Source organism: Typopeltis vanoorti, chromosome 16, assembly GCF_054136105.1.
Source record: "Typopeltis vanoorti isolate ZY-2024b chromosome 16, IOZ_Tvanoo_1.0, whole genome shotgun sequence".
Lineage (NCBI taxonomy): Eukaryota > Metazoa > Arthropoda > Arachnida > Uropygi > Thelyphonidae > Typopeltis > Typopeltis vanoorti.
This window is the reverse complement of record NC_143564.1, coordinates 13,282,641-13,298,727: the sequence shown is the minus strand read 5'-3', so window position 1 is coordinate 13,298,727 and position 16,087 is coordinate 13,282,641. Positions and strand designations below refer to the sequence as shown.

At 36.3% G+C, this 16,087-nt stretch overlaps 1 protein-coding gene across 2 annotated transcripts in view; it reads right to left on the bottom strand.

Annotated features, from left to right (window-relative positions):
- Positions 1-16,087, bottom strand: part of LOC150097854 (T-complex protein 11-like protein 1) — a 202,108-nt gene that overhangs the window by 125,447 nt on the left and 60,574 nt on the right. For both annotated transcript variants that reach the window (XM_090406253.1, XM_090406251.1), the window contains exon 6: positions 9,891-10,027. In XM_090406253.1, the coding sequence (XP_090262379.1) occupies positions 9,891-10,027 (137 nt within the window). The remainder of the gene's footprint in view (positions 1-9,890; positions 10,028-16,087) is intronic.

Here is a 16,087-nt window from a genome sequence, read left to right as displayed (position 1 = left end):
TGGGGTGTCAAGTCTTCCACCAGTTGGTGAGAGTGATAATGTGATCACTTGGAGGGTGGCTAACCATGTGAAGACTTCTGTTAGAAAAGGATATATATGGAATTATAAGGCTGGTGATTATGAGAAGCTTAGGAGAGAGCTTGCAGCAATAACATGAAATGAGGAACTGGATGGAAAGGATATCAATGCTGCTTGGACCTTACCCAAGAACTATCTAGTGGAGGCAATATCAAAGCACAGGTGTGAAATAGATGAATGAAGAGGTAAGGCGTGCAATCCAGAAGAAGAATGCATTTGGAAACAGCATATGATGAGTGGTAATAACCAGTTGCATGAAGTATATAAAGAGCAGGTGACAGATGCCTCTCTCACTTGGCAAGGATGGCCAAAGGGCATTATGAGCGATGGTTAGCTCACAAGGCTAAAAAGAATCCCAAAGTTTTTTCAATATGTACCCAATAGAATAATTATGGAAAGATGATACTAGTTATTGAAAATGGTAGAATGACAACAACTGCAGAGGATACAGTCGAGATGTTTAATAAGCATTTTGTACAGATATTTAATTCTTGTGAATATGATACCATGTAGAGGAATACAGTGGGAAGAATGGAGGTAGAGGTACTCATGTTGAGCAAACAGGAGGTATATGAGAAATCTAGTAAACTTGAGGTTAATAAGGTCAAAGAGCTTGACAATATATCACCACGTGTTTTGAAGGAATGTTACAGAGTTAACAACACTTTTGACATACCTTTTTAGCATGATCTTGCACTGGACCAAGTTTCAAAGGAGTAGAAAGAGAGTAAAGATGTTGATTCATAAAGGAGGCGATAAGATTAAACTTCAAATTATAGATCAATCTGTGTGTCTGGAGTTGTCGTTAAAGTATTGGAGAAGTTAGTCAGGACCAAGACTGGGTTGATAACAGCAGCATTCATTTTAATGCTGTGAGGCATATAAGAGATATACTAGTGGTGGTAGTGGTCGGCGGTCGATGCCATTTGGTGTAGTTGCGGTCAGTTGGTGGATTGAGTGGCGGAGACAGAGCTGTAGAGCATGTGACCTCCCTTAATGAGTCTTCGGACTCCTGGAAGTATCAAATAATAATCATCATCATGCGTATCAAGGATTTAGGCCTAGCATGGCCTGTTCTGGCCTTAGAAGTCATCGTTGAATCGTTTAAGAGGACGTCCTGGTTTTCTTTTTCCTAATGGCTTGTACTTTAAGGCTTGTTTTGGTAATCTTTCTGTTTTCATTCTTCAAACGTGTTCCATCCATTTATGTTTATATTTTTTTAATTTTTTCTATTACTGGTTCTTGGTTTAATACTTTCATAATTTCTTCGTTTCTTTTGTGATCAAATAGGGTATACTTTGCAATTTTTCCTCATAAACTTCATTTCTGCTGTTGTTAATCTTTGTTTTATTGTCCAGATTTCGCTTCCATACATTAAGACTGGTAGGGCTGGTATATTGTATACTTTTAGTCTGGTTTGTTTTTGAACTAGGTTTGGTTTAAATATAGAGTTAATTACACCTGTTATTTTTAAATATTTTGCAATTTTTATGTTTATATCTTTTTAATTTTCATATGTGATCATACATCCTAGGTAGTTAAATGAATTCACTTGTTCTAAGATCTTATTATCTATTACTATTTTAGTTCTTGCTGGATCTTGTCCTTTAAAGGCCATAGTTTTTGATTTTTCTGTTGATATTATCATACCATAATCTTTGGATATCTCATTTAGATCTAAAATAGCATTCTGTAAGTTATCTTCAGAATTTGTAATTATTATTTGGTCGTCAGCAAAGAGGAGTGTTTAAGTTTACTCTAGGAGAAAGTTTAATTCCTTGATGTAAATTTTTATTCTATTTTATTATTATTTCATTTAAGTAGATAATAAAAAGAGTTGCTGAGAGGAGACATCCCTGTCGGACCCCTTGGTTTATCTCTCTCGTATATGATAGCTCGTGATTTAATCTTATTTGTATTATTTTGTTAAATAACAATAATAATAATAACAACAAGGTGACCAATGCATTTGATAAAGGTGATGCATACACAGTGGCATATTTAGTTGTGAAGACCTTTGATAGACTACCATATGATAAGCTGATGATTAAATTGGAAAGCATGGAATTGGATAGTAGGTATGTTGGTATAAGGGATTGCTGTCTGATAGGCATCAGCAAGTTGTGTATGGAGGAGCGATATGCCAGAGGAGGAAAGTTACTAGTGGCCCTAAAAGTACCCCAAGGGTCTTTTAGGGCCAATGCTGTTCAACTTGTATGTTAATGATATTGGGAGGGGTCTGAATAGTGATATTCAGTTTGCAGATGATGCAAAGTTGAGGAGAACAATCAGAAATGAAGCCCATGTTGTGGAGGACTTCAATATGCTAGTTATATGGATAAGTAATTGGGGTTGCCAGTTCAATGTTTCAAGGTGTAAATTTTTAAATTTGTGAAGCAAAGATGGAATGCAGAGAATACAATTGGTGGCAATATCTTGGAGGAAGTGGTGGAGATAAGGGATCTGGGAGTGATTGTGAATAATGACCTAAAATTTCAGGAAAAAATTGCTAGAATCATGAAGACAGGACAATGGATTATGGCAATGAAGCAGAGGACACTAATGTGGAGAAGACAGGATGTTATGGTTTCACTATATAAGGCTTTGATTAGGCCATAATATATGGACCATTGTGCACAAATTTGGTCACCTGGTTTTCAAAAGGATGAGGAGATATTGGAAAAGGTCCAGAGATGATTGACTAAGGTGGTTTCTGATGACTGGAATGTCTCATATGAAGACAGGTGGAGGAAATGTATATTGCAGAGACTGGTGGATATGAGGACTAGAGTATGACTGAGACATATAATTTATGAAGGGGTTGTTACCAGATTAATGTAGCTGATGTTTTACACAGAATGGAAAAGAACAAACAGAAAACAAGAGGCCATTTGTGGAAGCTGTATAAAGAGGATGTGAACAAGGGGATGAGGAGCAGATTTTTTGAATGCAGAGTTGGAAGTGATTGGAATACATTGATTGAGTGTTATGAATGCAGAGATAGTGAATATATTTAAGGCATGGAATGATAAACTGTGTAGGTAATAGTGGGACCTCCCATGATGAGTTACTGGATTCCATGGAGGTCTGATGATAATAATAATAATAATAATAATAATAATAATTCTCCAGAAGAAATTGGTAGCTTTTCTCATGAAAAACTGAAGGTATACTAAGGTAAAAACTGGGTATTTTACATCCAGAAAGTAGCAGGATGTATTTTATGCTACATGCACCAAAAAATCTGCTAAGTCAAAGTCATATTTGAATTGGCCTATCATCTGTAATGAGACTTGTCTCATCAATGATGAACAGAAATGTCTTTTCAAATGAGAAAAGTATTCCTCTATAGTAGTCCTGAAACTACTATAAATTTGGGCAGAACTTAATAACTTAATCACTAGTTTGTTAAATGAGAAATTCCCTATATTAACGTTTGCAATTCAACTGCATTAACTATGTATCTCTATGAGGTCATAAAACTCACTGAAGGAGGTTCACTCACCCAGTGCCTAGCATTTTTTCTTTAAATTCATTCAGCATTAATGCAATCAATCATAACTTTGAGCAAAATATTTATATATTCAACTGCATAATATTAATAACAATACAAAATACTACTTCTCTAATGATACAGAAATGGTGATCAATTGATAGCAATCTTCTCCTCATGGTGTTACCTCTCCTTTTAATGACGTATAGCTGTTATGGCACAAAGCCAGCAAATACTGCTCTGTCCTATTTTGTTCTTAAAACATCATTTACATGCTTATTTCATTTAACTGTATATTTGATGGAAGGATGCCTACTTAGCACAGAAGCATTACACCACATCCATATATTTACCATCTTAAAACTAAACATTACATATAATATTAATCTTCTTCTTCTTCCTTTCCAGGCTTATAGGCCAAGTGGCCTGTTCCGGACTCAATTCCATCTTTTTAAGGGTCTTCCTCTGCATCGAGTACCTTTTGGGTGGTAATTTATAATTTGTTTAGGTATTCTGCTTCTATTCATTCTTAGTATGTGTTCTTTCCATTTTTCTCTATAGCAAATCAGTTTCATTTAGGGAGGTTGTAATTCCAAGTTTTTTTCTGATTTTGCTGCTTTTCATTTTGTCCATTATTGTGACTCCTTCAGTTCTGTGCAGAAATTTCATTTTGGATGATTCAATTCTTCTTTCATCTGCTTTTTTTATTGTCCATATCTCACTGCCATAAAGTAAGGTTGGTTTAGCAACTGTATTGTAGATTCTTATTCATGTGTGTTTTTGTACATAATTGGGTTTAAAAATTTTATTAATAATGCCTGTTACTTTTAAAAAGTTTGATATCGTTGGTTCTATATCAGCTTCATTTTCATATGACATTGTGCAACCTAAATATTTGAATGTATTTAATTGCTCTATTATTTTGTTGTTTATTACTATTTTGCTTCTTATTGGATTAGCACCTTTGAAGGCCATGACTTTTGTTTTGTCTGTTGATATGAATAGACATGCAGGAGTATCAAAGAGACGGGAACTTATGTGGAATTATAAGGCAGGTGATTATAATAGTCTTAGACGTCAACTTCGGGAAGTTTCATGGAGGGAGGAATTGGAAGGCAGGGATATCACCAGTGCGTGGGAAATTGTGAAAGAATATTTGTTATCAGCAATGTTAAGTTGTATACCACGAGTGAAGAAGAGGGCGCAATTTGGAGTAAAGTGGATGACAAACAATATTAAACAGGAATTGCATGCGAAAAAGAGGCTATGGAAGAGATATAAGGAGACAGGTGAAGAGATGCATGAGGAATATAAGACACAGGCCAGAAGAGTGACTCGTGTGGTAAGGAAAGCAAAACTGGAATATGAGAGGAGATTGGCCCTAAGATCCAAAGAAAATCCTAGGGAATTTTTTAGCTATGTGGCCAGTAGGAGGAGAAATGACTGTGGAAGAATGATATTGTGGGATAAAAATGGGAATAGAGTGACTGATGCAGAGGACATAGTGGAATTGTTCAATGAACACTTTATTGGAGTATTTCATCCTAGAGGAGTCAGTTTTAATGCTAGAGGGACAGGACTGGTACAAGGTCTGGAGGTACAGGAGGAGAGTGTGTTTCAGATACTGAGTACTCTGGATGTCAGTAAAGCTGTGGGACTGGATGGTATTTCGCCACGAGTTTTGAGAGAATGTGCTAGGGAATTGGCAATACCTTTAACGTGGCTTTTCAATGAAAGTCTGGCTTTGGCAAAGGTGCCCAGGGAATGGAAGGAAGGTAAGATAGTGCCATTGCATAAGGGTGGTAACAGACTGGAAGTGTCTAATTATAGGCCAGTCTGTGTGTCATCAGTAGTTGTTAAGATCTTGGAGAAAGTAGTGAGGGACCGTGTACAGCATTGGGCAGATGAGGGTAATGTTATCTGTGAGAATCAACATGGATTTGTGAAAGGACGCTCTTGTTTTAGCAATATGCTAGCCTTTTATAATAAAGTTACAAGAGCATTAGATGAGGGAAAGGCATATACTGCAATTTTCTTAGACTTGGCGAAGGCATTTGACAGGGTGCCACATGATAAGCTGATATTTAAGTTGCAGCACATGGGTCTGGATGTCAGATTGGTCAACTGGATTCAGGATTGGCTGTCTGATAGGTATCAGAGAGTTGTGTATGGTGGAGCAGTTTCCAGGAGGCAGAGGGTTACAAGTGGGGTCCCACAGGGCTCAGTACTAGGACCTATATTGTTTAACCTTTATATCAATGCCATAGCCAGTGGATTGCAGGGGGATATTCAGTTGTTTGCGGATGATGCGAAGCTTGGAAGCATTATTAGTAATAGTGCAGATGTGGTAGCCCTGCAAGAGGATTTAAATAAGCTAGATAGGTGGGCAAATGAATGGGGGTGTCAGTTTAATGCAGCAAAATGTAAGGTCTTGAGGTTTGGGAAACATCGATGGGATGCTGCATACTCTATGGGAGGAGTTATACTGGAGGAAGTAGGGGAGACAAGAGATCTGGGGTTGATGATTGATAGAAACCTGAAGTTTAGGGGACATATTGCAAAGGTGGTGAAGGTAACACAGAGGATTGCTGCTATTATGAGAAGGACACTGACCTGCAGAGATAAGAGGGTTATCATTCCGTTGTATAAGTCTCTGATCAGACCACACTTGGACTATTGTTCTCAGATTTGGTCCCCAGGATTTGAAGGGGATAAATTAACTGTGGAAAGGATACAAAGACGGATGACAAAGATGGTTTCAGGACTGTACAAGGATAGTTATGAGGATCGGCTGAGAGAATGTGGACTGCAGAGTTTGGTGGATAGAAGAAGGAGAGGTGATATGATTGAGACTTTTAAACTGTTGAGAGGTGGTTACAGGGTTGACACTGGGGAGTTCTTTCGCTTGGTTGATCAGCGGGAAGGAGTGATGACAAGAGGCCATCCCTGGAAGTTACGAAAGGAAACTGTGAGCAAGAGGGTAAGGAGTGGTTTCTTTGTGTGGAGGGTGGTTGAGCCGTGGAATGCATTGCCTGATGGAGTGGTGGGAGCGAGAATGGTCAGTGGGTTTAAGGAGTGGTATGATAAACTTTGTGTTTCTCAGGGGGGGACCTCCCCTCGATGAGTCTTGACAGACTTTATGTCTTAGAAAGGACCTCCCTCGATGAGTCTTTTGACCCCTTGGAGGCCTGAATAATAATAATAATAATAATAATAATATTTCCATACCATATGTTTTTATCAGATTATTTAGACTGCATAATGATTTTTGTAGTTCATCTTCATTATTTCCAAGGATTATTTGGTCATCAGCAAAAAGAAGAGTAGCTAATCTGGTGTTACGGTTTATCTTGAATCCTCCTTCATTAGTTATCTTCCATTCTTTTATGATTTTATCTATGTATATATTAAATAAAACCAGTGAGAGAGGGCAACCCTGACGTACTCCTCGATTTATTGGTTTCCAGCTTAATGTTGAATTATTGTACTTCACAGATATTATATTATCTTGATATATATTATATAAGGCTCTAAAGAATTGGTTTGGTATTTCATATTCTTCTAGGATTTCCCATAGTTTTTTCCTGATAATTTTATCAAATGCTTTGGTGTAATCTATAAAAGCTATGTGTGTTTCTATGTTCATTTCTCTGTGTTTTTCAATTAATAATTTTAACGTAAATGCATAGTCTATGCAAGACCTGCCTTTTCTGAATCCATTTTGCTCTTCTATTAATTTTAGGTCTACTATACGTTTAAGTTTACATGCTAAGATTTTTGCATATACTTTATAACAGGTACTAAGTAAGCTGATTCCACGATAATTGTTACAATCAGATTTGTGTCCTTTTTTGTAGATGGGAATAACTATTGCTTTGGTCCAATCTTGTGGGCATTTTCCTTCTTTCCAGATCATATTATAAAAGTTAAGTAACCTGAGTGAGAATTCAAGTCCTGCATATTTGATAAGTTCCAAGTTTATATTGTCTTCTCCTGGAGCCTTTCCTGTTTTTGCTTTGGTTGATGCTTCTGTTAATTCTACTAGAGTGATGTTTTCCAAGTTATCAGAGATGTTTACAAAGGGTAGTTTTCTGTTTTGAATGTTTTCATCATACCATAGATCTTGATATGATGAAAACATTCAAAACAGTAATTTTGCCATGTTTCTATTTTAATGGTATTAATATCTGCTTTTTGTCTGGTTTCATTGCTTAGATCTTTGAGGATTTTATATGCATTAGGTCTTTTGAGTGTACAGCCTCTCTCTAATTTTGTTACAAAATTGTTCCATCTGTTTCTGTTTATTCTCCTGCATGCTGCTTTTGCTTTTTTTCTGTTGTATTCGATTTTTGATTCTATTGTTTTTAGGTTGAGTCAGTTTTTATATGCTTTTTTCTTTTCTTCAATAATGCATTTAATTTCATCATCCCAGTCCCTAAGGCCTCTCTTTCTTTTCCACTTTTTCTTTGTTCCTAAACTTTCTTTTGCAGCTTTTGTCATTATGGTTTTTAGGTTTGACCATTCTTCTTCTATGTTCTGATTTTGTTTTATACTTGTCATCCAGTTCTTTATTCTTTTTTGGTACAAGTCTTTAATACTACTGTCATCCAAAAGTCTAACTTTGAAAGATTCAAAATTTCTACTTTCCTTGTGCTTTTTTGTTGTTTTCCATCTTGGTCCCCATTTTATTTTTCCAATTAAAAGGTAAAGATCCTCTGTATACTCTTGTATCTATTATCATTTCTGACATTTCGATATTGCTGATTATGTAATCAATAATGCTTCTTGTGTCTCTTGCTTCCCAGGTGTATCTGTGGATGTCTTTATGTTTGAAGAAGGTGTTCATTATTTTAAGGTTATTGCTTATAGTAAAATCTCTTAATCTATTTCCATTTCTATTACAGTTAAGTTCTCTGATAGGTCCTATGTTTGGTTTATATGGTTTATTGCCAATTCTTGCATTGAGATCTCCTATTACCAAAATGTGATCCTTAGGATTGGTCTTATTTAATATGTTCTGCATTAATATATATATAATATTAATAATATATATATAAGATACACCTGCACACGTACACAAAATAATGTATTAACATTTTCAAACAAAGACAGAGAATATAACTCAAATTTAATGCAAGAAAATCTGAAAGAGGAAAAAAAATTAGATTAACCACTTATAGTATTAAAAGTTTATCAAATGCAGTCACAGTCCTCAACTTACATTGTAGGCATACTTATGGAAACCATTCCATTAGCATGTTTACCAAACATCACCTCATTCCTATAACTCATGGACAAACTAATTACTACCTTCAAGACATTTATTTAAGAAATTCTTTGCTTAGGCTCTTACTACTACTTAGGGTGAGAAACCCCTCAAAGACTTTGGAAAGGAATATAATATCTTGCAATGTACACAAATGTATATGAAGTATGAAGTGAGGTAATAGCAAAGTGTGTGAAGGGTGTTTGGAAGAAGCTGCTAAAAATACATGTTCATACATTCACAGGATTCAACAAAGACAAGCCTTACAAGAGACTGGTGATCAGATAATACTGCCAGATAAACAGCTGCAGTTTGAGGTTGATGATGTACAGTAGTAAGTGGAAGGCATGGAAGAACAGCTATAAAATAAAGACCTTACAGAGCTAGATGCACAGTAAGTTGCAGAAAAAAAAAAAAAAAGAGAGAAAAAGCATAAGAACAGAAAGAAGAAGTCAACCCCCCCCCCTCCAAAAAAAAAAAAAAAGAAAAAAGTTGACACTAAAAAAATTGACAGATACACTCTGTTAATAAGGCAATTCAGTTGTTTGAGGAAATGGATTCCAACAAGGAATATTTAGCAAAAGAAACAGAATGAATGATGTGATCCACAATTGCTAGCCATAAAGAAATTTATCTGGAAAAGAAAAGGTAAACTGTGCCGTTGGGCATAATGTACATATTTTTAAAGAAATCCAATGCTACTGTTACTTCACTCCCAAAGATGGGCCTAAACTTTCTACAAATTATGCATGTGGCAAACCATCATCAGATGTTTTGTTGCAATTCCTGAATTTCTGATGAATCATCCAATTAATAAAACAAAGCAAGTGCTTTGAAGAATTACTGTCTTGCTCCATGTGTTTCTGACTGATTAATTTAATGGTAAAGTGCAGAAAAGCAGTGTACACTAAATGCTTCATTATTTATTACAGTACAGTACAGTACTCATGACTTTTTCGATACGCAACAGGATCACTGGAATTGGAATCCCATAGTAAGTAAAGGACTGACTGCAATTTAAAAACTGCTGCAATTAATTTACTAAAAACTTACTGGATTGGTTTTCTAAAAATTCTTGAAATTTTGTCCGTTCATATTCAATGGAATGATGTTGTATATAAGGACGGAACTGCTGGATGGTGAAATTAACTAAATCCAATTTCATAAGGCTTAGTGTTTCCAAAATTCCTCTGTCAATAAAATAAAAAAAAAATTTGCCACATAAATAACTAACCTCCTTAAATAGAGATGAAGAGAAATATATAAAAATAAATATGGATCTCAGATAAACTTAAAATGATTGATTGATTCATCTAAATTTTAAGAGACATTGACATGATAATTAAAGAGTTAAAAAAAACTATACGGGGTATTACTTAAGGAAATTAACAACATATAATATATATTAATTAGAAAAAACTTTTAATTACTTCTTCCAAAGTAAAATTGCCTTCATCATGGAACAATGAAGAAATGGATATTTGTATGCAGGCACTACATAGGTTATGTATGACTGATGCAAAAACAATAAAGGTAAGTTTCAAGTCCTAAATAGAGTCCTTTAGTGAGCTGGCATGGGTGTTCTTGGCTGTTGGAATAAAGTCCTAAGGATGAGGGATTTCCAGATTTGAGGCATTGATTATTAAAAAATTATGGAAACAACTACTGAAGTAAAACTTCAGTGTAATATAAACCAAAATAATCACCCAATGTTTCAACCTTCATATTGAGGTCATCATCTGGACAAAGTACAAATGTACAAAGAAACAAGCTATGTTATTATCTATGTAGTATGCTAAAGTCACACTAAGTTGGTCAACTGTTACTTTATTTTTAATGGTATTGATGAGAACACAGACTTATAAGAAAACAATTACTCTTTATTAATTTATTACTGATATTTCACTGGTATTATATCCAGCATCTTCAGAGAGTCTTTGTGTTGCAAGGCAACACAAAGACTAAAGTCCTAATTAGGCGCCATCTATGTTGGAAAAAAAAAAATAGTTGGTCAACTGTTAACGTTACTGGCCTTACCGCAGGTGAAAAAATCATTAAGAGATATATTAAGCTAGAGAGCAATGTGCTCTCACATAATTACTCACAGATAAATTAGAACAAAACAGTATTGTTGGTGGCCAATAAGGGCTGAAATTATTGCTTACAGTTGGAGAACTTTATGGGCTGAATGTGAGCAACTGAATTTTTATGCCACCATTACTATTTAGATTAGGATGGTTGATCAAAGTAGTGTGACTTTAGCAACCTATGTGGATTGTAACATAGCTTTATTCTTTGTATATACGTGTATACACCAGATGATGACCTTCATATGAAGAGTGAAATGCCGGGTAATTATTTCAGTTTATATTAAACTGGAGTTTTACTATAACACAGTAGTAGCTCACAAATTTTTTCAATAATGAATACTGATCAGTGTGTAATTATGAAAAAAAAAAAGAAACCAGATTTGAGAGTTTCATACAATCAAATTCATTGAGGCTCGGATAGTTCCTTAAGGCTGAGACACATTCCAGGAAAGCCGCTCTCATATTTGAATTTGCTCCTGTGGAGTAGAGTGGCCTTTTTCCATTGTATCTTGTGATGGATATCTAAGGCATGGTCAGCAAGCACCAAGTGGCTATGAAGGTGAAACTGGATGTAGTCTTTGTGTTTGTTGATTCTGATGTTGGCTGTCCTGCCTGTTTGGCCATAACAGGTCAGCTTACAATTGCAATGGAACCTGACAAACACATGGTAGGTCTAGGGACTGTGGCTGGTCTTTAGGGAGAGTGAATAAGGGATTCCAATTTTTTTATATGGGCTGTAAGCAGTTACAAGGTTGTATCTTTTTAGGATTTTTCTCTGTTTTTCAGATGTGCCTCAGATATACTGGATGGTAATAGATTTTTGGTGTAGTCTGTTCTGGAGGAAGAGAGGAAGAAAGGAAGAGTTGTTTTGGGGATTTTAATATTCTTTATATTTGGTGGGGGATTGTAACCATCGGCTAAGAAGGGGCTGTGGATGTGTTCAAGTTCAGCGGCAAGGCATTATTGTGTAGAGCTAATCAATTTTGTCCTATTGAACAGAGTTTCAATAAACCCATATTGTTGGAGAGGAGGAAGGAAGGACCTTTAGTGAATGAATATGCCTATGGGTTTCTGTAAACTGAGAATGCCAAGGATACCTCCCTCATCGAGGGAGGGCACCTGTAGGTGCCCTCCCTCGATGAGGGAGGTATCCTCGATGAGTCCTTGGGGAGGGCACCTGTAGGTGCCCTCCCCAAGGACTCATCGAGGGCACCTCCCTCGATGAGTCCTTGGATTCCCTGGAGATGTCACGTAATAATAATAATAATCCCTCAGGGATTATTATTACATTAAATTTTTTATAGTTTGCTATTTGCTGGCCTGGTTGGCCAAGTGCTTAGTGTAACCATTCTCCAATCGATAGGCCATGAGTTCGAAATCCACAGTGGAAATGGATGTTTGTGATTGAGGGAGAGTGCCTTTAGGTGGGAGTGAATATCATCGCCAGGTGTGAGACCACCCCCTGCTTATTGGAGGGCATAAAAAAGTTCCATGTGTGGTCTCTAAGTAGGTTTCTGGACTATGTAAAAAAAAATTAAAAATACCAAAAAAAATATATGAAAGTGATAAAAATAAAAATAAATCATTAGCTCACCCACAGTACAAATGTGCTATATGTTTGTAAATAACCTTTGTGGGTGGGAGCAACATAAAAAAAAAAGGCTGACATGTAATTAAGGTATTAAGGAAGGGGAGATTTTTTTTCCCAAGTTGAATTTGAATCTTGATGTGCTGGTTATTAAGATGTCTAGGAAAGTGTTAAGAGCCTCAAAGTCATCTGGCCAAATGGAGAACACATTATCAGCACAGTGTAGCCAAATTGTAGATCTGTGTGGGACAAAGGTTAAGGCTTTATCTTCAAAGGTTTCCATGAAGCAGTTTGCTGGGGGATAAGAAAGTGGACATCCCATGGCTGTCCCCTCTATTTGTTTGGAGAATTTTCTATGCAAATGAAACAGCCTGAGTTCATGGTGAACTTAAAGAAGGTTGAGATATTGGGAGGAAATAAACTGTTCTTTGATAAGGTCTACGGTGTCTTTCAGAGGAACATCAGCGAATAGAGCAGATACATCAAAACTGACCCATTATGTCAGGGCATGGTGTTGGAGTGTTAGGTTTTCTATACTGGCCTAAAAGTGGGCAGAACTTGTGATGTGTAAAAAGGTGTTGTAATTTGCCATGTATATTTTGGGTAAAAAATTTGACTCAAGTGTTTGGGTAGTTTGTGTGTAGATTTTAGGCAGGCCCATATATCTAGGGGTCTGGAATTGTATGGGTTAAGTTTATTTGCAATTTCCACAGGCCAGGTGGTAACCTTTTTAAAAAGCCTGTAGAGGGCTGTGATGTGTGTGTTGGTAGGATCATAGTCCAAAGGGTGGTAAGTGGAGTGATCTTTAAACAGAGAGGTAAGTTTGTGTGCATGTGTGTGTGTGTGTGTAATCATAGTGAATAAGAACTTACAGTGGCATTTCCCTTAGGAATTTTGCATTCTGTTTCACCTATACAGGGCAAATTACAAGTGCAATGAATATAGCATACTCCACCCATACAGTATACTGCACATGTAAGTTGCTCTATAGAAGTGAAACAGGACACACAATTCCTATCCAAAAAAAAAGGAACATAAACGGCACATCAAATTTAAAAACTATGGTAAATCTGGCACTAAAGGAAGAGAAGAAAGCATATCGAAAGTTTCAGGCTAATAAGTCAGCTTGAACTCTTAGAGAATACAGAGACAAATGTAACACAGGTAAACACTATGTAAAACTAGCTAAACAAAAGTCATGGGAAGATTTTGGCAAGAAGATAGAAAATAATATCAGGTAGGCGGCAAAATATTCTGGGGGCTGTTGAAAAAGCTCAGAAATGGAAGAAACATTGCTGTAAAAGGAATTAGAGATGAACAGGAACATCAGAACAAATAGCATGGATTCTTTGCAAATTCAATCTATATACTTCCTTCAAACCAGCTCAGAAACTGTCTTTCTTCCTTCGACTCGGGTGACCCTGTAACCCCAAGAGAGAGAGAGAACATCCCCTGGGTGGCGGATAGGGGAGCCCACCATGTGTGTGTGTGCACGCGCGTGTGTGTGTATATGGTGGGGTGGTCCAAATATACTGAATAAGGACTAGTAAAGCAACAGGGCAATAAGGGGCAATCATCTTGATTGTAAGGGAAGCAGCACTCCCAAGGACCCCAAGCTGGATCTATCCTCTCCTTCTTCTAATATGAGGAAGATCCACTTACTTTAATCTTTCCTATAAGGCCTTATCAGCCAACTCTTCTTATTTTATGATCCTTATGCTATTAGAGTACTCGAGGGCCATGGAGTATTTTCATTCATGGCCATACAACTATGACCTCTCTATAAACCTTACTATAATTCTTTTATAATCTACTCTTTCCCCCCCTTCAATATACCCCTTCCTCCTATGGGTTTAAATTCAGAAGAAGACTAGTTCAGAAATCTTAAGGTAGCAGCCCTACCACTGAACTATTCCATCATCAGGCTAGTCCCCTGACATGGAGAACATAATTCTGCTTGTAAGCTGACAGAAAATGATAATCGGATTGAATCTATGAGAAATGACCCTGGAATGGAAAAGGTAAAACATAAATGGAAACGACAAAATATAATACACATAGCAAACTGGAATGTAAGAGGAATAGCATATAAAGAAATAGAATTAGACCAATTATCATCATCATCATCAAATTCCTGCCATGTACCCTCAAGGGGTGTACAGGATATGATAGTACTACATGAAAAAATTACATCATTACTAACTTCCTATCTACAATTTTCCTCCAAATCAGTCTGTTACTTGTCAAGACGCCAACATTACCAGATCTTATATTTCTATCGTCTAAGGCACTTTGTACCGTATCAATCCACCTATATCTTGGTCTTCCTCTGGGTCGTTTTCCTGCCAACCTGGCAGAGAACACTTGTTTTGCTAATCTTTTCTCTCCCATTCTATTTAAGTGACCATACCACCTGAGATTAGCTCTACTAATGCATTCCTGGATGCTGACAATATCAAGTTCTTTCCTAATATCCTCGTTTTTAATATGATATTACCATTGATGCCATCTATTCACGCCTCTAATCTTTCTCAGGACTCTCATATCTGCAGTCTCCAGTCTTTGGTCAAGTGCTTTACTTCTGACCCAGCTCTCAGATCCATAAGTTAAAACTGGTTTGAACAATGTCTTGTATACAGCTAATTTAGTGTTCCGATTAATTTCTCTCTTATTCCATATGAATTTATTCAATTGACTTCCCACCATACCAGCTTTGCTGATTCTGTTGTCTATTTCTATATTAATTTACCATCTTCAGTAAAAATCGTGCCTAAGTAGCTGAAATGTTTTACTTGTTCCACAGGTTCTCCATTCACAACACAGTTGACATTTTCAATGATTCTGCCTATTTTCATTGTCTTTGTCTTTTTATTGCTGACCTTCATACCATATCTATTAAAACAGTTATTCAATTTAATCAGAGAATCTTGCAGACTTGTAGCAGATTTATTTAGAAGTATAACATCATCCGCATAAAGCAAAGAGCTGACATTAACATCTCCAATTCTGATATCATGTTTAATACCACTTTCCTTCATAATGTGATCCATATAGATAATGAATAACAGAGGGGATAATGTACATCCTTGTCTCACACCAGATTTAACATTAAACCATCTTCCTGTATTTCCTTCAATTCTAACTGCTGACTTACAACTCAAATAAAGACTAAGTATTGCTTGATATTATGCCCCATTGACACCATATAACTGCAGCGTATTGAATAGCTTCTCTCTTGGCACCTTGTCATATGCCTTTTCCAAATTGACAAAACTTAAGTACAGATCTTTGTTATATTCCCATGCTTTCTCGACAATTTGTCGTAAAGTGAAGATCTGATCCTGACAGCCTCTATTTGGCTTGAATCCACCAAGCTTGTTCTTCACCAAGCTTTTCTTCCACAATTCTTCTCAACCGTTTCTCAAGTATACTTGCATAGATCTTGCCAGGAACACTCAGTAGGGAAATAAATCTGTAATTCTCACATTCAGTTTTATTTCCCTTTTTATATATGGGTACTATGAGAGCTCTACTCCAATCATCGGGAATTCGTTCATAAGACTTTTATACCA